The 25,799-nt window shown below is 40.2% G+C and overlaps 1 protein-coding gene across 9 annotated transcripts in view; it reads left to right on the top strand.

The window, feature by feature from the left end:
• Window positions 1-22,625, top strand: part of LOC119812779 (solute carrier family 22 member 19-like) — a 43,257-nt gene extending 20,632 nt beyond the window's left edge. For 7 of the 9 annotated variants that reach the window (XM_038327753.1, XM_038327737.1, XM_038327728.1 and 4 more), the window contains 8 exons: window positions 13,967-14,121; window positions 14,223-14,391; window positions 15,599-15,722; window positions 18,169-18,284; window positions 19,026-19,240; window positions 20,203-20,311; window positions 21,226-21,429; window positions 22,349-22,625. In XM_038327753.1, coding sequence (XP_038183681.1) covers window positions 13,967-14,121; window positions 14,223-14,391; window positions 15,599-15,722; window positions 18,169-18,284; window positions 19,026-19,240; window positions 20,203-20,311; window positions 21,226-21,429; window positions 22,349-22,412 — 1,156 coding nt within the window. In that variant the 3' untranslated portion in view covers window positions 22,413-22,625. The remainder of the gene's footprint in view (window positions 1-13,966; window positions 14,122-14,222; window positions 14,392-15,598; window positions 15,723-18,168; window positions 18,285-19,025; window positions 19,241-20,202; window positions 20,312-21,225; window positions 21,430-22,348) is intronic. The other 2 variants (XM_038327708.1, XM_038327768.1) reach the window with 2 other exon arrangements.
• Window positions 22,626-25,799: the final 3,174 nt, after the last annotated feature.

Genomic DNA, 25,799 nt, shown 5'->3' with positions numbered 1-25,799 from the left:
CTGGAGAGCCGCTACAGCTGAGTTCTGCTCTGCTCCCCTAAGGGAACCTCCTAGCCGAGCTATCTGCTTATTCTCCAGCCCAAGATGTTACTACTTTTGCTAACACTCTGCTAAAAGCCGCTGAAGATATGTAGCAATCTCCTCCAACTCCCGCGAAAAGTTGTTCCGTTTTCTGCTCAGCCTGGATCAGCCGCTTACTGAGCATCCCAGCAAGGTTCTGTTCTGCTGAGCCTTGCTCGGCCCTCCTAAGGGATGTCTCAGCCAGGTTCTTTTTTTTTTTCATGGTTTATTTTTTTATATTTAAAAATTTCCATCTCCTCCCCTCCTCCTCTCCCTTCCCTCCCCTCCTCCTCCCCCTTCCCTCCCCTCCCCTCCACCCATACCTCCCCTCCCTCCCTCTCCAGGCCAAGGAGCCATCAGGGTTCCCTACTCTATGTTAAGACCAAGGTCCTCCCAACTCCCGCCAGGTCCAGGCAGGTGATCGACCAAGCTGAGAAGGCTCCCGCAGTGCCCGTCCATGCAGAAGAATCAGAGCCCAGCGCCACTGTCCTTTGCTTCTCAGTCAGCCCCCACTGTTGGCCACATTCAGAGAGACGGGTTTGGTCGCATGTTCCATCAGTCCCATTCCAACTGGAGTTGGTGATCTCCCATTAGTTCTGTCCCACTGTCTCCATGAGTGAACGCACCCCTCACGTTCCTGACTTTCTTTCTCATGTTCTTTCTCCTTCTGCTCCTCATCAGGACCTTGGGAGCTCAGTCCAGTGCTCCAATGTGGGGCTCAGTCATTTTCTTCATCTATCGCCAGGTGGAGGTTCCCTCACGGTCCTGACTTTCTTTCTCATGTTCTCTCTCCTTCTGCTCCTCATCAGGACCTTGGGAGCTCAGTCCGGTGCTCCAATGTGGGGCTCTGTCATTTTCTTCATCTATCGCCAGGTGGAGGTTCTATGGTGATATGCAAGAAATTCATCAGTATGGCTATAGGAACTGGCCTTTTCAGGCTCTCTCTCCTCAGCTGCCCAAGGAACTAACTGGGGGCGTCTCCCTGGAAACCTGGGAACCTCTCTAGGGTCAAGTCTCTTGACAACCCTCAGGTGGCTCCCTAAATTAAGATATATGCTTCCCTGCTCCCATATCCACCCTTCCTGTATCCCAAGCATCCCATTCTTCCGAGCTCCCCCAATTCTCCCCTTCACGCTTTTCTCTCCCCATCTTCCCTTGGCCGCGTCTTGCCCAACCCTCAAGTTCCCAATTTTTGCCTGGCGATCGTGTCTACTTCCAATATCCAGGAGGATTACTATATCTTTTTTGGGGGGTTCACCTTCTTACTATCTTCTCAAGGATCCCAAATTATAGGCTCGATGTCCTTTAATTATGGCTAGAAACCGATTATGAGTGAGTACATCCCATGTTCATCTTTTTGGGTCTGGGTTACCTCACTCAGAATAGTGTTTTCTATTTCCATCAATTTGCATGCAAAATTCAAGATGTCATTGTTTTTTACCGCTGAGTAGTATTCTAGCATGTATATATTCCACAGTTTCTTCATCCATTCTTCCACTGAAGGACATCTAGGTTGTTTCCAGGATCTGGCTATTACAAATAATGCTGCTATGAACATAGATGAGCAAATGCTTTTGTAGTATGATTGGGCATCTCTTGGGTAAATTCCCAATAGTGGAATTGCTGGGTCCTGGGGTAGGTTGATCCCGAATTTCCTGAGAAACCACCACACTGCTTTCCAAAGTGGTTGCACAAGTGTGCATTCCCACCAGCAATGGATGAGTGTACCCCTTACCCCACAACCTCTCCAGCAAAGGTTATTATTGGTGTTTTTGATTTTAGCCAATCTGACAGGTGTAAGATGATATCTCAAAGTTGTTTTGATTTGCATTTCCCTGATAGCTAGGGAGGTTGAGCATGACCTTAAGTGTCTTTTGGCCATTTGACTTCTTCTGTTGAGAATTCTCTGTTCAGTTCAGCGCCCCATTTTTTAATTGGGTTAATTGGCATTTTACAGTCTAGTCTCTTGAGTTCCTTATATATTTTAGAGATCAGACCTTTGTCAGTTGCAGGGTTGGTGAAGATCTTTTCCCAGTCAGTAGGCTGCCTTTGTGTCTTAGTGACAATGTCCTTTGCTTTACAGAAGCTGCTCAGCTTCAGGAGGTCCCATTTATTCAATGTTGCCCTTAATGTCTGTGCAGCTGGGGTTATGCATAGGAAATGGTTCCCTGTGCCCATTTGTTGTAGAGTACTTCCCACTTTCTCCTCTATCAAGCTCAATGTGTTCAGATTAATATTGAGGTCTTTAACCCATTTGGACTTGAGTTTTAACCCATTTGTGCATGGTGATAGATATGGATCTACTTTCATTCTTCTACAGGTTGACATCCAGTTATGCCAGCACCATTTGTTGAAGATGCCCTCTTTCTTCCATTGTGTACTTTTGGCTCCTTTATCAAAAATCAGGTGTTCATAGGTTTGTGGTTTAAGATCCGGGTCTTCTATACGATTCCATTGGTCAACTTCTCTGTTTTTATGCCAATACCAAGCTGTTTTCAATACTGTAGCTCTGTAATAGAGTTTGAAGTCAGGGATGGTAATGCCTCCAGAAGTACCTTTATTGTATAAGATTTTTTTTGGCTATCCTGGGTTTCTTGTTTTTCCATATAAAGCCAGGTTCTTCTAGTCTACAAGGCGAATGAAGATTCTCACCCAAGAATCTTCTGAGAAAAAAAAAGTTTGGGAAGGAGGAGTCCAGGAGAGTGACTGCCTCTTCCAAGGAGATAAAAGGCAACCTCTAAATGAACAGGAAGAGAGTCTTTTATAGGGCTTCTCAGAGGTGGAGTTTTCCCAGGGAGAAGAGGGATTAAGTTTGTTTTCCCTGCTCAGGGATTAGTTAGTTTAGTTAGTCAGGGACAGAGATGGCTCTGATTTCAGGGCCAACCCATGTTTCTTTCACTGGTCCTTTTTAGCCTTTTGGCTCTAATCTTAGGAGCAGGGAATATTTCTTTCACTGGCTCTGATTCTAGGGACAAAGTGTTTCTTTGGCACTGGTTTGAGAGTCAGGGCATGTTTATTTGATACTGAGTTCAGGGATAAAGATGCTTCTTTCCCTGACTCTGGTCTCAGATCCAGGGTGTATTTCTTTCACTAATTCTGGATTCAGAGTCAAGGTGCTCAGTGATTGGTAGGTTTCTTGCTCCAGTTGGCCATTTTATCATACAGAAAATATATACTATTTGTCCCTTTGGGTCTTAGTTGCTTCACGCAGGGTGATTTTTTTTCTAACTCCATCCATTCACCTAGAATTTTATAATTTCATTTTTCTTAACAGTGAAATAATATTCCACTGTGTAAATGTACCACATTTTCTTTATCTATTCTTCAGTTGATGAGCATCTAGACTGTTTTCAATTTCCAGCTATTGTGAATAGAACAGCAATGAACATGGATGAGCAAGTATCTCTGTCGTAGGATGTAGTCATTTGGGTATATACCCCAGAGTGCTATAGTTGTATCTCAAGGTAAATCTGCTCCCAACATCCTGAGGAACTACCACACTGACTTCCATTGTGACTATACAAGTTTGCAGTCTTACCAGGAGTTGGTGGATGTTCTCCCTTTACTCCATAACTTCTCCGGCATGAGTTGTTGATCTTGGCCATTCTGACTGGTGTAAGATGAAATTTCAAAATAATTTTGATTTGCATTTCCCTGATGGCTAAAGACATTGAACATTTCTTTGTTTCTCAGCCATATGTACTGTGACTTTTGATAATTGTCTGCTTAGTTTTGTACCCCATTTTAGTGGGGTTTCTGTTTGCTAGTATTCAGGTATTTTGTTCTTTATATATTTTGATATTAATCCTCTATCAGATGTGTAACTGGTAGAGACTTTTTCCCATTGTATGGTTCATGCTTTGCCTGAATCACAATAACCATTGCTGTAGAGAAACTCTTTAGTTTCATGAGGTCCCATTTATTAATTGCTGTTCTTAGTGCCTTTCCTATCAGTGTCTTTACTGATTTCTGCCTTTACCCATTGTTCATTCAGCAGTGACTTGTTCAGTTTCCTTAAGTTTGTAAAGTTCGTGTGAATGAGTGAAATGTTCTGTAGATATTCGCTTGACTAATTATAGGTTTAAACTATACCATTTCTCTGTTTAGTTTCTGCTTGAATTCTCTGTTTATTGGTGGGAGTGGGTTATTGGAGTCATCCACTATCAGTGTGTGAGGGTCAATATGTGGTTTGAACTGCAGTTGAGTTTCTTTTATGAACTTTGGTATCCTTTTGTTTGGTGCATAAATGTTTAGACTCGCAATATACACTTGGTGGACATTTCTTCTGATTAGTTTTTGGTTTGAAATCTATTTGGTCAGATATTAAAACTGCTACAACTGTTTGTTTCTTGGGTCCATTTGCTTGTAATGCCTTTTCCCATCTTTTACTCTGAGATGATGTCTATACCTGATGATAAGATTGTTTCTTGGAGGCAGCAAAAAGATGCATCCTATTTTCTAACCCAGTATCCAGGGCTGTTTCTTTTTATTTGGGTAATTGAGACCACCCATATTAAGAGTTACCAAGGGGCTGGAGAGATGGCTCAGTGGCTAAGAGTACTGCCTGCTCTTCCAGAAGTCCTGAGTTCAAATCCCAACAACACGGTGGCTCATAACCATCTGCAATGAGATCTGGTGCCCTGTTCTGGCCTACAGGAATACATTTAGACAGAACATTGTATACATAATAGATAAATAATTTAAAAAATAATTATCATTGATCAATGTCTGTTGATTCCTATTATTTTGTTACAGTGTAGAGTTTTTCTTCTAGAATTATACATTCCTTGTGACTTCTTGAGTGTGGTCAGCCTCTTCAAATTGAAGTTTCCCTTTTGTAGAGCTGGATTGGTCAATAGAAATTACTGGAATTTGATCTTATTACAGAAAATTTTTTCTTGCTCAGGAAATTGTGATTGATAATTTTGCTGGTTATAGTAGTTTGCTGTGGGTATAGTAATCTGAGGTCACTAAGAGTCTGTAGAAATTCATCCAGGTCTTTCTGGCTTTTAGTCTCCATTGACATGTTAGACATTATTCTAAGGGGCCTACCTCTTACTTAGTTACTTAGTCTTTTATCTTAGCAGCTTATAGTATTATTCCTTTATTCCGTGTATTTAGTGTTTTAATTGAGTGCCATGGGGAATTTCTTTTCTGGTCCTCTGTGTTTAGTGTTTTGTATGTTTCTTGCACCTTAATAGGCACCTCCTTCTTTAAGTAGGGGACTTTTTTTCTATGATTTTGTTAAAAATATTTTTTATTTATTCAACTTGGGTTTCCTCTCTTTCCTCTATCCCTGTTATTCATAGATTTGGTCTCTTCACAGTGTCCCAGATTTCCCAGCAGTTTTGTCCCAGATTACCTGAGTATTTTTATATTTAACATTTCCTTTGACTGAGCTATCCATTTCTTCTACCTTGTCTTCGACCTAAAATTCTCTTTTCCATGTTTTGTAATCTGTTGATAAGACTAATCTCTGAAGTTTTTGTTTGACATTCTAAATTTTTAATTTGCAGTTTTAATTTTCAGTTTGATTTTCCTTTAGTGATTTTCTTTGTTAAATTCTTCTTTTATATATTATACTATTTTCATTATTTCATTCAACTGTTAATTTGTGTTTTGTGTACTTCATTAAGGTATTTATTCATTATCCTCTTTAAGGTCCTAGAATATACTCATAAATTCTTATTTTGAAGTACTTGTCTTCTGCTTCAGCTGTATTGCTTTCTTCACAACCTACTCTAATAGGTTTCGGGAGGAGTCATATTGCCTTGGGAGTTCGTATTTGTGCTTTTGCACTGAGTTGTAGACCTCTAGAGCTGTGATATTTGAGGTGTTTCTTAGTGTAGACATCTGATCTTGTTTTTGTTGGGTGGGTTTTTGTTCTTTGGTTGCAGTAGCCCTCTATGGAAGCGAGGCGAGTGTGGCAGCTGTGGGATCCCTGGTAGAGTGTTTCTGAGGGTTGGTGGACGACAGAAGAGAACAGAGATAGACTGAGAGGAAAGGCTGAGAGGGTGGGTGGAAAAGCTAAGTAGTCCCAAAACAGATTTCTAAAAATCACACTTCCAGCCATGCAAAGTCATCCATCCAACAACAATGGTCGTCACAATTTGTGGTATAAGAATTTGGATTCTGTACCTGAAAACATGTCTTTTTAATAGAAACCCATTTCTGACAGACAAGTGGCTACATTCTCGCACAGCATAAGAAGCCAACATGGGACCCTCACACAGTACACAGTGCATACAGTTCCTTTGTTCCTTTATCATAAGGTCACTAATCCCATAAATGAAGGTACCACCCTCATAATTAATGGAGTCTCAAAGATCCAATTTCTTAGTACTATCATTCTGGCCCATAAGTTTCAAAGTGTAAATCCTGGAAGAACACATTCAGATCACAGCAAATGTGTCCTCTGCCTTTCATGGGAATAGGATGGTGTCTTTACCAATAAGCTAATGTTGATAGGAAGGATCCATCCTTAAATCTTGAATCTTGTGGTTACTCACTACCTATTGTTTTGGTTACTGAGGTAGTGATGGTAAAATCTGTCACTCTGTGACCCACTTTTCCTTTACTTTTTGTGTTTTCATTTTCTGTGTGTTGAAAATATATTTATATAAGTTTAAAACTGATATTTTAGCATAATATGCCCTTCCATATCTCAATGAACACCCATTAATGTATTAATTACTTTATATATTTATTATTTCCTTTTTAAAGACAGGGTCTCATTATGTAGCACTATATAGCATATGTTGGTTCTACATGTATCTCATGTTTGCTGCTTGTAATTTTATATTTATTATCTGTTCCCATTGTATATAGTTGTATTTGGTTTTGAATCTGTCTTATTTAAACAAAAGGGGGAGATGATGGGGAAGCTGACCAATCTCTTTGTCTGAGGGGCGTGACCCCTCCAGGGCTCCGAATACCTTTAAAAACATCCGTGTACTTTTGTTTGCTCTCTTTGTTTTCCTGGGCTCCTCACTGGAACCTTGGCTTTTGTAAGTTCCCTTTTCTTTCCTTTATTAAAGCTGAATATTATATATTAAAAAAATAAAAACTATTATTTCTATATTAAAAAATCAAGGTAGTGTTGAAATCACAGTCCTCTTGCCTCTGCCAAGCATTAGGATTATTAGCGTTTTTCTTGGTTTTCTTTTTTTTACTCTTTGCTCTTGGGAAGCCTGCCACCCAGCTCCCAAATAATCACATGGAGAATTATCCTTTCTTATGAATACCTGGCCTTAGCTTGGGTTATTTCTAGCTAGCTTTTCTTAACTTAAATTATCCCAACTTCTTTTGACTCTGGTATTTTACCATTCTCTATTTCTGTATACCTTTTCTTTCCTTCTTATTCCATGTCTGGCCTTGTGACTGTGTGCCTAGATCCTGGCATCTTCTCTCCTCCTTTTCTTGCTCTTCTTTGTTCTCGTTCATTCCTTCTATTTATTCTCTCTGCCTGGGATCTACACCTATTCCTCACTGGGAAGCTATAGGCTGTTTGATTCTTCATTAAATCAATCAAGTGTTTTTGGCATGCAAAGTAACACAGCTTCACATAATTAAATAAATACAAATATAAAAGAATGCAACACATCTTTGTATCATTAAACAAATATTCCACAGTATAAGTGGATGCAACACATCTTAAATTAATATTCCACCACAAGGGTTGAAGCAGAAATTAAGGTTGAAACAGAAAGTTTAGGAACATATGGCAAAATAAATCAAAAGGCAAGCAGCTGGGTATAAGAGAGAATACTACATAAACAAAAAGAAGGACAGCACTCTGTGAAAAATAAAGCTGGTCCCAATAGGCTCTGGCTGGCACCCACAGAGACCGTCTCTGAGGAGCATGCCCAGATCAACTTTACCCTAATAAACTTTTCAAGTCCATGGGTACTTCTACCTTCATAAATATTCAGGTGATTATTGTATCTAATATATCAGTCTGAATTGAGGGTTAAAAACAGCTTCTAAGTCATCTTGTCCTCTTCCAAGGAGGAGAACACCCCAGACCATTCTAGAAAGTAGCAAGGGGAAGATATCTAGTAGACTCAGACTTAAAAACTCAGATATTAGAGGAAAGCTTTATTGTTGTCTCTTGGCATATTTAGCTGTCCACTAAGGAGTAAACTTTGTGCTCTTGCTCACTCTTCTGATTTAAAAAAAGAAACTATGACTGATTGAAAACAAAATATGAACTGGTGGCCTGGACTGGTATGAATGCCTATGCCTTGGTAGCGTAAGAAACAAGACTTCTTCAAACAAAACTCCTACTAATGTCTTACTGTATAATTCACACTGGCCTCAAATTCTTTGTGTGCTAGAGTAGCATCCAAATCATGATCCTGGTGCCTCAATTTACCAAGTTATGGAATTATAGGTGGATATTACTGCACTTGGATAAACAGTTCTTCTAAAATATATTTCTGTTCAATATGAATATAGCCTCTTCAACCATCTCTTTTTTGATAGAATATGTTAATTGACAACATTATTTCACCTATACAAAGAACTAGTTCACATCTAGGTCTTTATCTTTAGGTCTTTATCTTTAATTCATTCTCATTATTTCTATATTTCATTGAAGTTTTTACACTTTTCACATTGGGTATTTTTCAAAGATAGTTGCATTTACTCTATCTTTTCATTTTTAGTTAAACAACAGAAATGTGTGTGAATATAGACATTATCCTATAACTATAGATAGCACACATCCTCAAAGAACATGGAGATTTTAAGTTTATGTGTCAAACTAGCTCTAATAATAGAGCAAGATTGGTTTCATCTTCAAAGAGTGTCCTTCCAAATGGCAATCTATCACCAAAAATAGGAGCTATTGTATCTTTTCTTTCATATAAAGAAAATATTTAATGGGGTGACTTACAGGTCAAGGGTTCAGTCCATTATAAACATGGTGGGACATGGCAGCATGCAGACAGAAATTGTGCAGAAGAAGGAGCTGAGAGTTTTACAAATTGATTTGTAAACAGGAAGTGTTCTGAATACTAGGCATATCTTGAGCATATATGAACTCTTAAAGCCTGCCTCCACAGTGACACACTTACCCCAATAAGACCATAGCCACACTTTCTAATAATTCCACTTCCTAAAATTCAATGAAAATGACCACACAACATACCCAAGTTTATGGGACACAATGAAAGCAGTATTAATAGGAAAGTTCATAGTACTAAATGCCTACATAAGGAAGCTGGAAAAATCCCACACTAGTGAATTAACAGAAAATTTGAGAACTTTACAACAAAAGAAGCAAACTCATCTAAGAAAACTACAAGACTGGAAATAATCAAATTGAGAGCTGAAATCAACAAAAAAGAAACAAGAAAACAATACAAAGAATCAATGAGACAAAGAGTTGGTTCTTTGAGAAAACAGACGAACCTTTACTGAAACTAATCAAAAGGCAGAGACAGAATATCCAAATTAACAAAATCAGAAATGAAAAGAGGGATATAACAAGAGACATGGAGGAAATACAGAGAATCATCAGGTCATATTTCAAAAACCTGTTCTTCACAAAATTGGAAAACTTAAGGAAATGGAGAACTTTCTTGGATAAATATCGCTTACCAAAATTAAATCAAGACCAGATAAGCAAATTAAACAGACATATAACTGCTGAAGAAATAGAAATAGTCACCAAAAGCCTCCCAACCAAAAAAAGCCCAGGACCAGATGGTTTCAGCTCAGAATTCTACAAAACTTTCGAAGAACTATATACTCCTCAAATTATTCCACACAATAGAAACAGAAGGAACATTGCCAAACTCTTTTTATGAGACTACAATTACCCAAACCACAGAAAGACATTAAAGAAAGAGAATTACAGACCAATCTCACTCATGAACATTGATGCAAAAATACTATATAAAACTCTGGCAAATCAAATCCAAAAAGACATCAGAACCATCATCCACCATGATCAAGTCAGCTTCATCCCAAAGATGCAGGGATAGTTCAACATATGAAAAATCTGTCAACATAATACACCATATAAGCAAACTGAAAAATAAAAACCACATGATCATCTCATTAGATGCTGAAAAAGCTTTTGACAAAATACAACATCCCTTCATGATAAAGGCTTGGAGAGGAACATACCTAAACATAATAAAGGCAATATACAGGAAGCTAACAGCCAACATCAAACTAAATGAAGAGAAATTCCCAGCGATTCCACTGAAATAAGGATCTAGACAAGGTTGTCCACTCTCTCCATATCAACTCAATATAGTTCTTGGGGTCCTAGCTAGAGTAATTAGACACCAAGAGGAGATCAAGGGGATACAAATTGGAAAAGAAGAAGTTGAACTCTCACTGTTTGCTGATGATATAACTGTTTACATAAGCAATCCCTAAAATTCTACCAAGGAACTTCTACAACTCATAAACATTTTCAGTAATGTAGCGGGATACAAGATTAACTCAAAAACGTCAGTAGCCCTCCTGTACACAGATGATAAAATGGATGGGAAAAAAAAATCAGAGAAACAACACAATTCACAATAGCCACAAATAGCATGAAATACCTCAGAGTAGCTCTAACCAAACAAGTGGAAGACTTGTATGACAAGAACTTTAAATATTTGAAGAAAGAAATTGAGGAAGAAAGTGAAAAGTGGAAAGATCTCCCATGCCCTTGGGTCGGCAGAATTAACACAGTAAAAAATGGCAATCTTACCAAAAGCAATCTACAGAGTCAATGCAATACCCATCAAAATTCAAGCAAAATTCTTCACAGACCTCGAAAGAATGGTATTCAACTTCATATGGAAGAGCAGAAAACCCAGAATAGCCAAAACAATCCTGTACAACAAAAGAACATCTGGAGGCATCACAATCCCTGACTTCAAATTCTACTACAGAGCTACAGTACTGGAAACAGCCTGGTACTGGCATAAGAACAGACAAGAGGACCAATGGAACCAAATAGAAGACCTGGATATTAATCCACATACCTTCGAACACCTGATTTTGACAAAGAAGCAAAAATTATCAAATGAAAAATAGAAAGTATATTTAGCAAATGGTTTTGGCATAACTGGGTATCAACATGTAAAAGAATGAAAATAGACCCATATCTATCACCATGCACAAAACTCATGTCCAAATGGATCAAAGACCTCAAAATAAAGCCAGTCAACCTGAACCTTATAGAAGAGAAAGTGGTTTTGCTGCACTCCCATGGAGTTTGCTGTCTCAAGCCTGCTCTAGCCTAGGTTGTTGGCTCAGATCTCTTTCTGTAAATGTCTCCAGTCTAGATCCACTCCTGCAAAGGTCCCTGGCTTGGGGTTAGTCCTGTAAAGGTCTCTGGCTCTTATCTACTCCCTTGGCAGTCTCAGACTCAGGTACACTCAGACCTGCAGAGAACCTGGCTCAGGCCTACTCCCTCAGATGTCCCAGACTCATGCCTGGACCTGCAGAGATCTCTGGTTCCTGCCTACTCCTTCAGAGGTCCCAGATTCATGCCATGATTCACAGGGGGTCATGGCTCAGATCTACTCCATCAAAGGTCCTACTTTCACACCTGGACCCACAATAGTCTCTGACTCTGGCCCACTCCTTTAACGTTTGCTCCCCTGTACCTGCTCCTGTGGAGTTTGCTGCCTCAGATATGCTCTGGCCTAGGTTGCTGGCTCAGTCTTACTCCTACGGAGTTCACTGCCTCAGGCCTGCTCTGGCCCAAGTCACTAGCTCAGTCCTACTCCTGTGGAGTTCATTGTCTCAGACCTGCTCTATCCTAGGTCGCTGGCTCATTCCTACTTCTGTGGAATTTATTGCCTCAGGTCCTTTCTGGCCCAGGGTCACTAGCTCAGACTTGCTCCTGTGGAGTTTGTTACCTCAGGCTTGCTCTGGCCTAGGTTACTGGCTCATACCTGTTTCTGTAAACCCTGGTCTGAATCTACTCCTGCAGAGGTCCCTGGCTTGGGGTTGGTCCTTCAAATGTCACTGGCTCTGATCTACTCCCTCAGAGGTCCCAGACTCACACCCAGGCCCACAGAGGGTTCTGGTTCTTCCCTACTCCCTTTGATGTCCCAGACTCCAGTGCACCCAGGCCCACAGAGGACCTGTCTCAGGCCTACTCCCTCAAAGGTCCCGGACTCACACCTGTTATAAGGATATTTAAGACTTCAGTGACAACACAGAAAAAAGGACTGACTTTGCAACAGTTTGGTAAATGTTTCAGGCCACTATACTTCAAAAATAAAATAAATAAAGAGCATTCTTTGCAAAAGTGAGAGTCTGAATTCCAAATATCTACATTGTAACAATCAAATATAAATTTTTACAAGAATAATAAAGCAATAAATATGACAAGGAAAAAGAAAGTATGACCACTCAAAATGAAGCATACTAGGAATGGTCTCTGCAGGAGATTTACAAGAAAAATACTTTAAAAGGCATATCTTAAATATATACAAAGCAATGAAATAGGTCATGGAAAAGGTATTAACGACAACTGGGAAACTAATGTATAGGGAAACCAGTAATAGAAAGTACATAAAAGACAAAACAGAAACCTGGATTTTAAAACTACAATAAATCAAAGTTTTCCCTAGAGACATTTAGTAGAAGATGGCACTAACACAATCATGAATTAGAGTAGAGCAACAGAACAGGAAAGCTCTAAAAATTAAGAAGCCGAAAGATAGATTTACAAGTAACTACTTTTCAGTAGACTTATGGGACATCAGCAGGCTAAACAAAAATATGCATTATGGGAGTATAAGAAAGAGAATAGAGTGGGGAAGGAACAGACTTTTTGGAAGATATAATGATATTTTTGATGTAATATATCAATATACAAATCCAAGAAGTTAAAATCTAAGAAAGTGAAAGCAAAGACCTTCTTTCACAGGAATAATCAATAGATTATAAACACTCAAGAATCAAAAGATTGTATATACACAATTGTATAAAAGTGATTCATTCTCATTTCAGATTTTCTCATTTGAAATTAAATCTTTTGACACCAAAGTTCATCTTAAGTTCAAGTATTTGAATACTTGGTTCCCTAACTGGAGGACAAGCTTGGAAGGTTATAAGACTTTGGGATGTGGGACTTGATTGGCAGAAATGGGTTGCTTGAGGTTAATGTTGAAGGAGATATTCACTTTGGTTTCTGTGTGAATTCTAACTGGTTTAGACTCAAAGGGAGGAACTCTGTCACCTGATCCTGAAACCATGGGTTCTCATTATGGCAGGCAGAGGGCACCCTCAGAAGTTGTGAGCCCATATAAATCTTTCCCCTAAGTAGTTTCTGTTAGATAGTTTGTCACCATGATTAAATAAATAGCTAATAGATATGTTATGTGCACAATTTAGTAAGACAGACTTGTGTTAAAATTCCAGATTTGTAGTCTGTCATATATGGCTTAATTCATATGGAAAGCTAGTGATAAGAAATCAAGAGCAAGGCAGTGGTGGTACACACCTTTAACCACAGGATTTGGGAGGCAGAGGCAGGTGGATCTCTGGGAACTCAAAGCCAGCCTGGTCTTTAGAGAGAGCTCCAGGACAGTCAGGGCAACACAGAGAAACCCTGTTTTGAAAAGACAAAGGAGAAAAAGAAAGAAAAGAATGAAATTGGGAAGAGCAGATGGGGAGGTACACACATTAAATCCCAGTGCTTGGAAGGCAGGCGGATCTCTGAGAATGTGAGGCTAGGCTTGGCATCATAGTAATTCCAGGCCAGCAAGCACTACAGAGTAAGACCCCACTTAAAACAGAAAGAGGTCAGAAAGAAGCTTTGCTCTGGAGGATGTCTATCCTTTTTAATTTCCTAATTGTTTATAATTTCAAAGTGTTTCCTATCTTCCCTGTTTATGCAGACTCTCACTGTCCCCTTAATCAAGTCCTTCCTTTTCCTCAGGTTTGGGAGGAAGTTGGTTTTCACGGGTGCTCTACTGCTAATGGCCATGACTGAAACCTGTGCAGCTGTGGCTCCCACCTTCCTCATCTACTGCTCACTCCGCTTCCTGGCAGGGGTGTCCTCCTCGTCCATGAGGACAAACGGTGCTTTGCTCAGTAAGTCAAAGCTTTTGATCGACATTGACCAAGCTCTGGGTTTGACCTGGATGTCCTGTCCAGTTTTCTTAGAAGTCAAACTTCATTTCCTTTTCTTTCAGTTTTAGAATGGACAAGCCCTAAATTCCAAGCTTTGGTAATGGCACTGGCATTTTGTGCTGGGGGGATTGGGCAGCTAATATTGGGAGGCCTGGCTTTTGCTATCCGAAACTGGCACCACCTCCAGCTCGCAATGTCTGTACCAATGTTCTTCTTCCTTCTTCTCACAAGGTATGAGATTTCTTTCCTCTTCTGTTATGGAGTCCAGGGATGGCAATGTCATGGAATCAGGACATAGGAAATGCATTTGTGCTTGGTCTACACAAGACAGTGTGCACTCCTCTTTGTACTTCTGTGGCATGAGGACACGCGGCTCTGTCAGATAAAACTGAGGTTTAACTAACTTAAATCTAAGATAAGCAATAGGTTGTTTTATAAACTCACAATCACACATACATATAGTAAAAGACCTGCATTTTCTGACATGTACTCATTCTTTATTTGAAAATTCTATTTACCTATTAGTTCTGTGCTTTGTTTAATAACTGGAGAAAATACATGCCATTTAAGGGTATTCATATTACTTAAAAATAATAAACACTTTCAGTGTTATTATTTCCAAACTAATGGATGTAGTACGTTAACAGTGTGTGTGTGTGTGTGTGTGTGTGTGTGTGTGTGTGTGTGTACAAAAAAGAAGGGGAATCCTCTTTCAGGCTCTTCCACATCACTTTATCCTCATAGAAAAGCCAACAAAACTGTGATGCTGCTGTAGACAGGCAGTGGTGGTGCTCACATTTATTTAATCCTAGCCCTTAGGAGGCTAGGTAGACAAAACTCTTCATTCGAGGCCAGCCTGTTCTACAAAATGAGGTCCAGGACAGCCGACGCTACACAGAGAAGCCCTACCCCCCCCCAAAAAAAAACAAAACAGAAGACAGTTATGATGCTGCTGTCCCCATTTTATAGATTAGAAATGAAGGCAGTGTGAACTTGCTTTTGTGACCAGAAAGCATTAGTTGCTAGGAGTAGGAATGACTATGGTTTGAATGATAGTTAGTATACAAAATTTATCCAGTGGTTCTTTTTAGGAAAAGAACAAAGCAGGAATAAATGTTTACCTTAACAGGGAATTTGGAAAATGTCTATACAAGTATCCTTCATGTTGCAGTTCTGTGAGTTCCATATAAATACATATTTGGGTAAGAATGGGCAGAAAAATACAACTCCAGGTCTGCATTCTGGAAGTGCATGTACAAGGAATATATGAGTCATTTCCCATTTTTCTACTAAAGGCTAGACAGTGTAAGATTGTATTTATTAATATAACTGAATGAGTGAGTGGTAGGTATTAAATTAAAAAATATAACTGCTCAAGGAAAAAATGTAGTTGAAAATGACTGCTTGAGAATTATCTCACATCCAACATCTTGGGCAGGTGGCTATCAGAGTCAGCTCGGTGGCTGATTGTGACCAACAAACCCCAGAAGGGCTTAAAGGAACTTAGAAAAGTTGCACACATAAATGGAATGAAGAGTTCTGAAGATGTCCTAACCATAGAGGTGAGCATAATGGAAGCTTGTTATCACACACAAACACACACACACACACACACACACACACACACACACAACCCCACAAGTTTGACATTCACATGAGTTAGTGCCTGAGATGCAATGTGTGGGCACTAAAAACACTTCCTAAGGATGTGTCATTCAAACGGAATTCAGATCACAATGGCAGGAGTACATGTCTTCAATCCCAGCACTTGGGAGGCAGAGGTAGTGAGTTTGACAACAGGCTGGTCTACAGAGTGACTTCCAGGACAGTCAAAGCTACACAGAGAAACCCTGTCCTGAAAAACCAAAAAAATTAAAATTACTTCTGTTTTTCTTCTTTTTGTTTCTTGAGTTCGGTGCTGGTTTCTTTTTTGTTATCACAACCTAAGGTCATCTGGGAAGAGGGACTCTGAAATGAAAAAATGCTTATGTCAGATCGGCCTGTAGGCAAGTCCTTAGGGCTCTTTCTTGATCAATGATTGATGTGGGAGGGCCTATCCCCCTGTGCATGGTGTCACCCATGAGTAGGCAGTTCTGTGTTATATTAAGAAAGCAAGCTGAGAGAACCAAAGAGAGCGAGCCAGTAAGTAGCATTCCTCATGGTCTTTTTTTTTTTTTTTTTTTTTTTTGGTTTGCTTGGTTTGGTTTGGCTTTTGGTTTTTTGTTTTTTTTGTTTTTGTTTTTGTTTTTTTTTTTTTGTTTTTTTTTGGACAGGATTTCTCTGTAGTTTTGGAATCTGTCCTGGAACTAGTTCTTGTAGACCAGGCTGGCCCCAAAATCACAGAGATCCACCTGCCTCTGCCTCCTGACTACTGGGATTAAAGGCATGCGACATCATCACCTGGCATCTTTTCTTTTTCAAGTTGCAGCCTCCAGTTCCTACCCTGGCTTGCCTGCATGGTATACCGTAAGCTGTAGGATGAAATAAACCCTTTCCTTCCCAAGCTGCTTTTGGTCATGGTGTTTATCACAGCAACAAAAAGCAAACCAGCGCAAATTCAATTTTTAGAAATTCTCTATGGGATTTCATTTTCTTTCACTTTTTATTGCAATGCGTGGTTATATGTTGTATTGGTTTTTATTGTGACAGCTTCCTATATGTACATAGTGTATTTTTATCATTTTTATCATGCCAGCTCTGTTTTCTTACCCTCACACTTCTGCTGACTCCTTCCTCTTCCCAATAAGTCCTGCTTTTACTTTCTCTCTCTCTCTCTCTCTCTCTCTCTCTCTCTCTCTCTCTCTCTCTCTCTCTCTCTCTCTTTCTCTCTTTCTCTTTCTCCCCTCTCTCTCTCTTTCTCTCTGAACAAGTAATTTTAATTTAAGCTTCTTACAGAAACATTGTAAATATGATTTAACTACAATGGCTTGGGCTCCTTAACACCTGGCTATGCCACTGAAGAAAATGTGTCTCCTCCCAGCAACCATTAACTGATGAGCTCTCTATACATCCTCACGAGGGATTTGTGAGCCTTTCCTAATTAGCTAACTTCCTATAAATCCTTAAGGAGAGGCAGGGCTTCATGAACTCCTCTACTCTCCATAATGGAATCTGATGAGCCCACTCCCTTGTGGTTAAAACTCACTGGCCATATCAAGACAAGAAGAGAATTTGGAACTCATGAATAGATAGATGATAGATAGATAGATAGATAGATAGATAGATAGATAGATAGATAGATAGGTAGGTAGGTAGATAGATAGGTAGATAGATAGATGATAGATAGATCCCATTTATGGCTAAATAATGAATAGTAGCATATTCTCAGCACATTGACCAGTTACGACCCTGCAGTAACTGCTACAAACTGCAGGAAAAGCAGCTTTTCTGACCAAACCATTAATCTATAGAAATTAACAAAAAACACCTGGAAGGTGGTTCAGTTGGGATACCATCTCTATTTGGCAAAATACCCATAGAAGTTTCCCCACTAAAGTCTGTGAAATTGACAGTCGTGGGCTTTTGACAGAGGTTAAAATGCCCATGTATATTCCCTCCTGTCAGCAATCTTCAAATACTGGTTCCCACACAACAGTAAAATCACTGATATGCTGAGTACAACTTGCCAATGAATGGCCAGTCATGCCACACAAACATCCACAGCTGAGCACAATGACAATGACAGTTCTCCAGGTGGAATGTGGGACCACATTCTAAATAACTCTTGTTTTCCTCCCTAATCTGTATCTCTAACCTATAACTCCCTTTCTATTGCCTACGTCTAACTATAGTCTCGTGGTTGAACATGTGCTCCCTGTAGACATGCCTGAGTTTCCTTTCACCGCTGGACTCAACTTCTCACCACTTCTGTCTATGCCTGCCATTATTTTCTTGATGTCCATATATTGTTCACTAGACAGGAACGATAATTACAGACCTTCTGTAGGTGACCAGCTTGCCTCACAATGTTTATCATTTCGTGACAACAGTTTGTTGATGTTGTTGAAGGTTGTGAGAATCACTATGAAAGAGGAACTGGAGGCAGCACAGACAAAACATTCCCTGTTGAACTTGTTCCGTACACCCAACCTACGTAAGCGGGTCTGTCTCCTGTGCTTTGTGAGGTAAGTGTCACACAGATACTCTGAAAATGATGTGGTGGTGGCTCATGCTTTTAACCCCATACTCAGGAGGCAGATGTAGGTGGATCTCTATGAGTTTGAAGCCAGCCTGGTCTACATAGAGAGTACAAGGCCAGCCAAGGCTATGTATTGAGACCCTGTCTCAAAAACAGTGCAGACATTACTCTTCTTAACAGACTTGGAGATGAGTGCTGAGGAACTTCTACAGCTGGGGGAATCCAAAGGGTTTGGACTATACCAACACAGAGTCAACTGTGCTGTGAGGAGTGTTTATCCAATCACTGCCACAAGTTCATTATCAGAAACCGTTGCTTAGAATTCCAGTCACGGAGAAACTTGGAATCTAAGCTTCCTCATTTGTTTGTTCCCATTTCAAAGGAGATAAAACTCCAAAGCTCAAGTACATAACTGTATACACATTAATAGGTATCTACAGATATGAAGCTATAACTTTCATTGAGATCAAGATGAAAACTCCAAAACCCTGAATGGACCCAGCTTGTATCCCAAGAATTCCCTAACATCTTACAAAATTGAACTGATGATTCGTTTCCTCCATCATAGAATGGTTTTGTGATTACAACATATCTCCCACATGCAAATTTTCCAGAAAACAGATGCCTCAATAATTTAACAACTAAAATGAGCTGCCTGAGATAGCTATCATGTGTTGAGCAACCACCCCGAACCTTATGATGTGACTCTCTTCTTTGTTCTCTACAGATTTGTGTCATTGATCCCTGTTTTGGGTCTGCTTATCCACTTCCAGTACCTGAGCAGTAATGTGTTCCTACTGCAGTGTCTCTATGGTGTGGTATCCATCCCAGCCAATGTTCTTGGAAAATTTTCAATGAATTACATGGGCCGCAGAATAACCCAAATGATTTTCATGTCTCTGATGGGAATCTCCATTTTGACCATCATATTTTTGCCTCAAGGTGAGAAAAGAACACAGGATGAGCAAAGAAAATACATTCATCCTTTGCTCAGGATTTGCCATATCCTACCTATAAGAAGTTGGGGAGAAAGGCACTCTATAGATTTGCTGTAGGCAGTCCAGGCCTTTAGAACACATTATTGTATTAAGATATTGGGATAACAGCTAAAATTTCAGTAAAATTTGGCTCAGATATTTGTCTTTATTGCATGAAAGAAGAATCTGATACATTTATACCCAAATGTGTTTAGGTCAACAATGGATCAGTCATTGGTGAATTATAATTTTCAAGCCAGTCCCCAACTTGCACACCACTGTAGACTTTCTGTCCTTCCACTCTTCTGTAATATTGCACACAGGTCATAGATTTACATACTGTGTGTTTCTGAATGAGTTGATAGTTCTCCATAATTTTCTCCATGACAGTCCTGCATCCTGCATGAAGGATTGCTGAAACCCGAGAAAGGGCAGATGTGATTTTCTGCATCTGCCATGCTCTCTACTTCTGTTGTTGTTGTTGTTGTTGTTGTTGTTGTTGTTGTTGTTGTTGTTGTTCAACACAGTGTTTCTCTGTATTTTGGAGCCTTTCCTGGAACTTGCTCTGTAGACCAGGCTGGCCTCGAAGTCACAGAGATCTGCCTGCCTCTGCCTCCCGAGGGCTGGGATTAAAAGCATGAGCCACCACGGCCCTGTTGCTCTCTGTTTCTTATCCAAATATCAGAGATACAACATCTAATTTTTTCAGAAGCTTTTCTTCATTGTAAATCAATATATGCAGATAGATCACTTTGTAGCTTGCAGCTACTGACAATTTATCCCTCTGCAGACTCCCTCAACTATATTTTAGATCTATACAAACTTCCGACAAAACTGTATTCCATTTAGGGTTGGGGGACTGCAGATTTGTGCACCCCGATTTGTCTGTCTGTCTCACTTGACTGTCACTGGTCTCCCTCTACCCAGAAATGCAGACCCTGCGTACAATTTTGGCAACATTTGGAGGAGCAATTTCTTCTGCCTCTTTGACGAGTACTCTAGTGCATGCAAATGAGCTTGTCCCCACTGTAATCAGGTATGACTCAAGCAAGGTCAGAGCAGATTTTTCTCAGTTCATTGACTAAGAACAAGAAACAGAAAAACTGCTGGGTAATTAAGCAATCAGTTATGATGACAACAGGAATGGCCACAGTGTCCTCAAAGTTTACTTTTTGTCAGATAGATTCAAGTCCACCAACCAGCATCTCCTGTACAACTTGGAATCACATTGAAAAAGGCAGCTACCAAGAGAAATACAACTTTTTAATATAATATTTCATTGCGTGTATTTTATATTTTTATGATTTCATGCAGGTATGATGACACTCACTCCCTATTATCTTCCTTCTCTTATCTCTGCCCATTCTTGCTAACTCCTACCACACTGATCTACCTCCTATACTCATGTCTGTTTTATTAAGTTGCATGTCTTTTAACTAGCATAAAAAAATTGTGTTTCAATATAAAATTTTCAGATCTATCTTTTTATCCATCTAACTCCTCTGTCCCTCCATGCCCACTTACATTCCCAGCCCATGCCTCAGAGCCCCTTTTCCTTTCATGTCACATACATTACTATAACTCCCTCCCTCCACTAAGACCTTCTCCTCCCCTCTTATGATCACTTTTTCTAGTTTCATAGTCCATGCCCAGACCCCACCCATGTGTATGCATACATGAAAAGCATGGTATACAACTATGACAGAAAACATGTACTATTTATCCTCTATAGCATGTTTTATTGTAAATGGTAGACAAATATCTTAATACTCTGACCTTGACCAAAAGATAACACCAAATGAAACAGAAATTTGAAAGTCAAGAGTAAGTTACCAGCATCCTTAAATCAATTACACTGTATATTGACTTGTAATTAATGTGAGATGTAAACTCACAAATTCTGTGTGTAAATTGTCTAGATTATTTCTGATTTATGCTTTATGCCCCAAGGGCAACTGCTCTGGGAGTCGTTGGAATTGCTGGTAGTGCTGGGGCAGCCCTGTCTCCCCTGTTTATGATCCTCACGATGTACTCTGCCAACTTGCCCTGGATCATCTATGGAGTCCTCTCCATCTTTGGTGGCCTTGTTGCCCTTCTCCTTCCTGAGACCAAGAATCAGCCTCTGCCTGACTCCATCCAAGATGTGGAAAATGAGTGAGTCACACCTCTACCCTCCCCTTAGGGGATTTGTGTGTCATTGGTTCGTGATGAGGAAGGTGAACGGGAATTCAGGGTCAGTCTCTCCTTGGCAAGCTGACAACTAGGCTTTTTCACATATGGTCATTGGCATTGGCATAGGGACCCTTTGTACATCCCTTTATATAGGGATTTCATATGCGCCTGGAAACTCTACATCACAAGAACCAACTCTGACCAGGTGGTGCTAGAAGATTTAATAGGACAAGTTCATGTGTCCTCCGTTTTACTCGGACCCATTATGAAACACGTATCTTGACAGGTTCATGTACCTTCTGTCTACTTTGCCCCATTATAAAGCACATATCCCTAAAGATATTTCACATTCACACACAAATATAAAGGGCATTTCATCCCTCAGACCAGTGAGTGCTGGTAAGCTTTCTAAAATTAAGTCTCTATAGACTTAGGATATGACAGTCACCACTTAACTTACAGATTATATACAAGCTGAAGAATCCGCCAACCATGTCAATGTATCTGAGGGAAGGACACTTATGTTTGCTGTGAGATTCAGAAAATATTTGTTCCACTGGGAATAAAATGTTCATGTCAGAGAAAAATGAAATAGTCGATAAAAATGATTACAAAAAGAAGAGGGAAGGATTTTAAAACTTTGGTGTGATTCCCATGTGTTCTCCTAAAACTCATCTGAGAACACCATGCTAAGCAAAGTAGGAGGAGTCAGAGCTGCCTCACAGAGGTTCCCAGGGAGTTCAGTCTTCTATTCTCAAGATTTATTCCAATATTTTGTGAAGAACCATAGCTTTTCCCAACACTGATGGGCAAAGGATGAAGTTGCTCTAAAGAACACAGGAATATCCCTTTTCTCTGTGTCCTTTTCCACTGTTTTAGTTTATGGTGTTTGCTGTATTTGTTCCAGGAGGAAAAGCTCAAGAGAGGCAAAGAAGGACACTGTCACCAAGGTGACACCATTTTAAAGAATTTCAACAACTGACCTCTGATCAAGAAGAAAAACAAAGAAAAATGTCATTCAGGATATGGTGCCCCAGGATTGTTCTTAAATGTTAGCAAAATTTTTCCCTATAAACCATATGTATAAATAGTGAACTAAATTAAAATTATACCAGTTTACCATATATAAAGTAACTAAAATAAATCACAGCAAGAAATTTGAAGAAAGTCATACTATATTGAAGAAACTCTGACCCAAATTTTTTATAGTCAGTGAGACCAATCAAGTTTCTGGATAGAATGTGGATCGGTGATGTGTGGCAGTTTGATGGAACTGAAACCTTCCCTCTAGGTCTTAGAGTCTAAGAGGTGGGGGAGGGGATACCTCATGAGATTCACTAGTTAAACAAAAGTTCACATGTCTGGAAATTTGAGGATTCTGGAAAGCCCTTATCTAGCTTTATATAAGTAGTAAACATTATTATGGGAGGAGAGTGAGGAGCCAAGCTTCAAAGGAGATATTATTCACTACCAGGAGGTCATACATACAACATACATACAAGTAACATTATACAGACTGAGCAGGTTGTGTTTGTGGTGTGTGTAGCAACGATGAAAGAAATGGAGAGATCAAGGAAGGGTTCATGGGAATGGTAGGAGGGGACAACAAAAAGGGGTAAATGATGTAAATACATTTTAATTTCTAAAAATAAATAGAAATATTTTTTTAAAACTTTAAATCCAGCTTATGTCTGTGAGGTCAGCTCCTCAGTGAGCCTCAAGTTGAAGAACATGAAGGACTAATTTATTAAAGGATAGCTAATGAGATTTGTGAGAGATGCCAGAAAAGCAAGCAGATAAAATTTTTGAGACGGGGAAGATGCCAGAAAAGCAAGCAGATAAAATTTTTGAGACGGGGACTCACTAGGCAGCTCTGACTGGCTTGGAACTCATTATGTAGACCAATCTACCTGCCTCTCCTTCCTGAGTGGCAGAATTAAAGGTATGAGCCATCATGTCTGGCCACAAACATAATTTTTTAGTGACTGAAAATGCAAAAATGAAAGAGATGGTGTTTCATGGAGGGGGTGGAGGGAGAGAAAAGAAGAGGGTCTCAAAAAACTTTTGCTGAGAGAAAAAAACAGGCATATTTTTATTGATTTTATTGAGCTATACATTTTTCTCTGTTCCCTCCCTTCCTCTCCCCTCCCCTTCAGTCCTTTCCCATGGTCCCCATGCTCCCAATTTATTCAGGAGATCTTGTCATTCTTAAAAACCATACCTCTTTTTGGTTTAATAATTATTTAGGGAGGGGGAGGTAAATGGGAGGCGGGGAGGAAGTGAAAATTTTTAATAAACTAAAAAAATAAATAAAAATAAAAAATAAATAAATAAAAATTTCCACCTCCTCCCCGCTTCCCATTTCCCTCCCTCTCCCCCCACTCCCCTCCCCCTCCCTCTCCAGCCCGAAGAGCAGTAAGAGTTCCCTGCCCTGCGGGAAGTCCACAATCCTCCCCCCTCCATCCAGGTCTAGGAAGTCGAGCATCCACACAGGCTAGGCCCCTCCAAAGCCAGTACATGCAGTAGCATCAAAACCCAGTGCCATTGTCCTTGGCTTCTCAGCAGCCCTCATTGTCCGCCATGTTCTGGGAGTCCAGTTTTATTCCATGCTTTTTCAGTCCCAGTCCAGCTGGTCTTGGTGAGCTCCCATTAGATCAGCCCCACCATCTCGGTAGGTGGGTGCACCCCTCTCAGTCCTGACTTCTTTGCTCATGTTCTCCCTCCTTCTGCTCCTCCTTTGGACCTTGGGAGCTCAGTCTGGTGCTACAACGTGGGGCTCTGTCTCTATCTCCATCCATCGCCAGATGAAGGTTCTATGGTGATATGCAAGATATTCATCAGTATGGCTATAGGATCGGACATTGAGCCTATTATTTGTGATCCTAGAGAAGTTAAATAAGAAGGTGAACCCAAAGAAAAACATATAGTTATCCTCCTGGATATTGGAAGGAGACAAGATTGCCGGGCAAAAATCAGGGAACTTGGGGGTGGGGTGGGATGGGGCTAAGGGGAGATGGGGAAAGAAAAATGTGAAGGGGAGGATGGGGAGAGCTTGGGGGAATGGGATGGTTGGGATAAAGGAAGGGGGGACATGGGAGCAAGGAAGTATGTATCTTAATTAAGGGAGCATTTTAGGGTTGGCAAGAGTCTTGACTCTAGAGGGGTTCCCAGGTGTCCAGAGAGATATCCCCAGCTAAGTCCTTGGGCAGCTGAGGAGAGGGAGCCTGAAATGGCCCAATCCTATAGCCATACTGATGAATATCTGGTTTAATAATTATTTTAAGTAGTAATCTGGATTAAACCAAAAGACTCTAAATTTAATTCAGAGAGAAAGAGCATAATTTGGCACCCTCCTGTTGATTATACAGACCATCCCCCACTGCCCTTCCCTTGCCATCTCGTAGTCATGCTCCTGCCCCCAACCCAGGCAGGTGGGCACCCCTGCCCAACCACAGATAACGCCTGTCAGAAGACCAGACAAGCTGCCCAAGTACCTCCCCCACTTCCTCTGTTACCTCAGACCCAATTCTCAGGTCACCCCTAGTGCAGCAACAGAACACCATGGGCAACTTCTCCCCAAACTCCATGCCTCCTGTGGATTCCTCAGACCATCTACCCCTACCTCCTGTTATCCCAGCCTCCCACACCAGCAAGCACTCCTTGTGAACAATCCAATCAAGTAGGCCAGAAAATAGGCAACAGTCTGCCAACACGCTCTCTGAAAATGCAGAGAGAAAACAGAAACAAAGGAACAAAATACCCACCCAACCAAGACAAACCCACTAATCAACACCTAAACTATACACACCTAATCCAGATGCCAGTATAAAGATACAATAACAGCTGGGGCAGTATGTCTCTCTCAGAGCCCAGTTATCAGACCACAGCAGGTTCTATTTCAACACAGTTGAAGTACAAGAAAAAGACCTTAAAACCAACTATACGAAGATCAAAATAGAGGTTCTTAAAGAGAAAATTAATAAATCTCTTAAAGAAATCCAGGAAAACACAAACAATTGGAGAAAGTTAATAAATCCCTTAAAGGAAGCCAAGAAGAAACAACAAACAGTTGGAGAAAACAAATAGATCCACAGTCTGGGAGTCCAGCTCCCAAAACTGGACCCGGGGTTACAGAAAGAATGCCTTCAAAGCAGCGGGGCTTAGGAAGCATTTCATCTGAGGGCTTCAGGAATACGTTTCTATCTGAGGGGGGAAAGACTCACGTATACAAGCTGAGGGCCATGTTCTTTACTTCCAGCTCTTGTTCTCCTGTTTCAGTTCTCTAGCTTTAATTCTCACGTTTCAATTCTCTTAGCTTCTTTGTTCACCTCGTGTGTGTGTGTGTGTGTGTG

Source organism: Arvicola amphibius, chromosome 1 (genome assembly GCF_903992535.2).
Source record: "Arvicola amphibius chromosome 1, mArvAmp1.2, whole genome shotgun sequence".
Taxonomy (NCBI): Eukaryota; Metazoa; Chordata; class Mammalia; order Rodentia; family Cricetidae; genus Arvicola; species Arvicola amphibius.
Note: the sequence above shows the minus strand (reverse complement) of the source record. Positions and strands in the feature narration are given on the sequence as shown.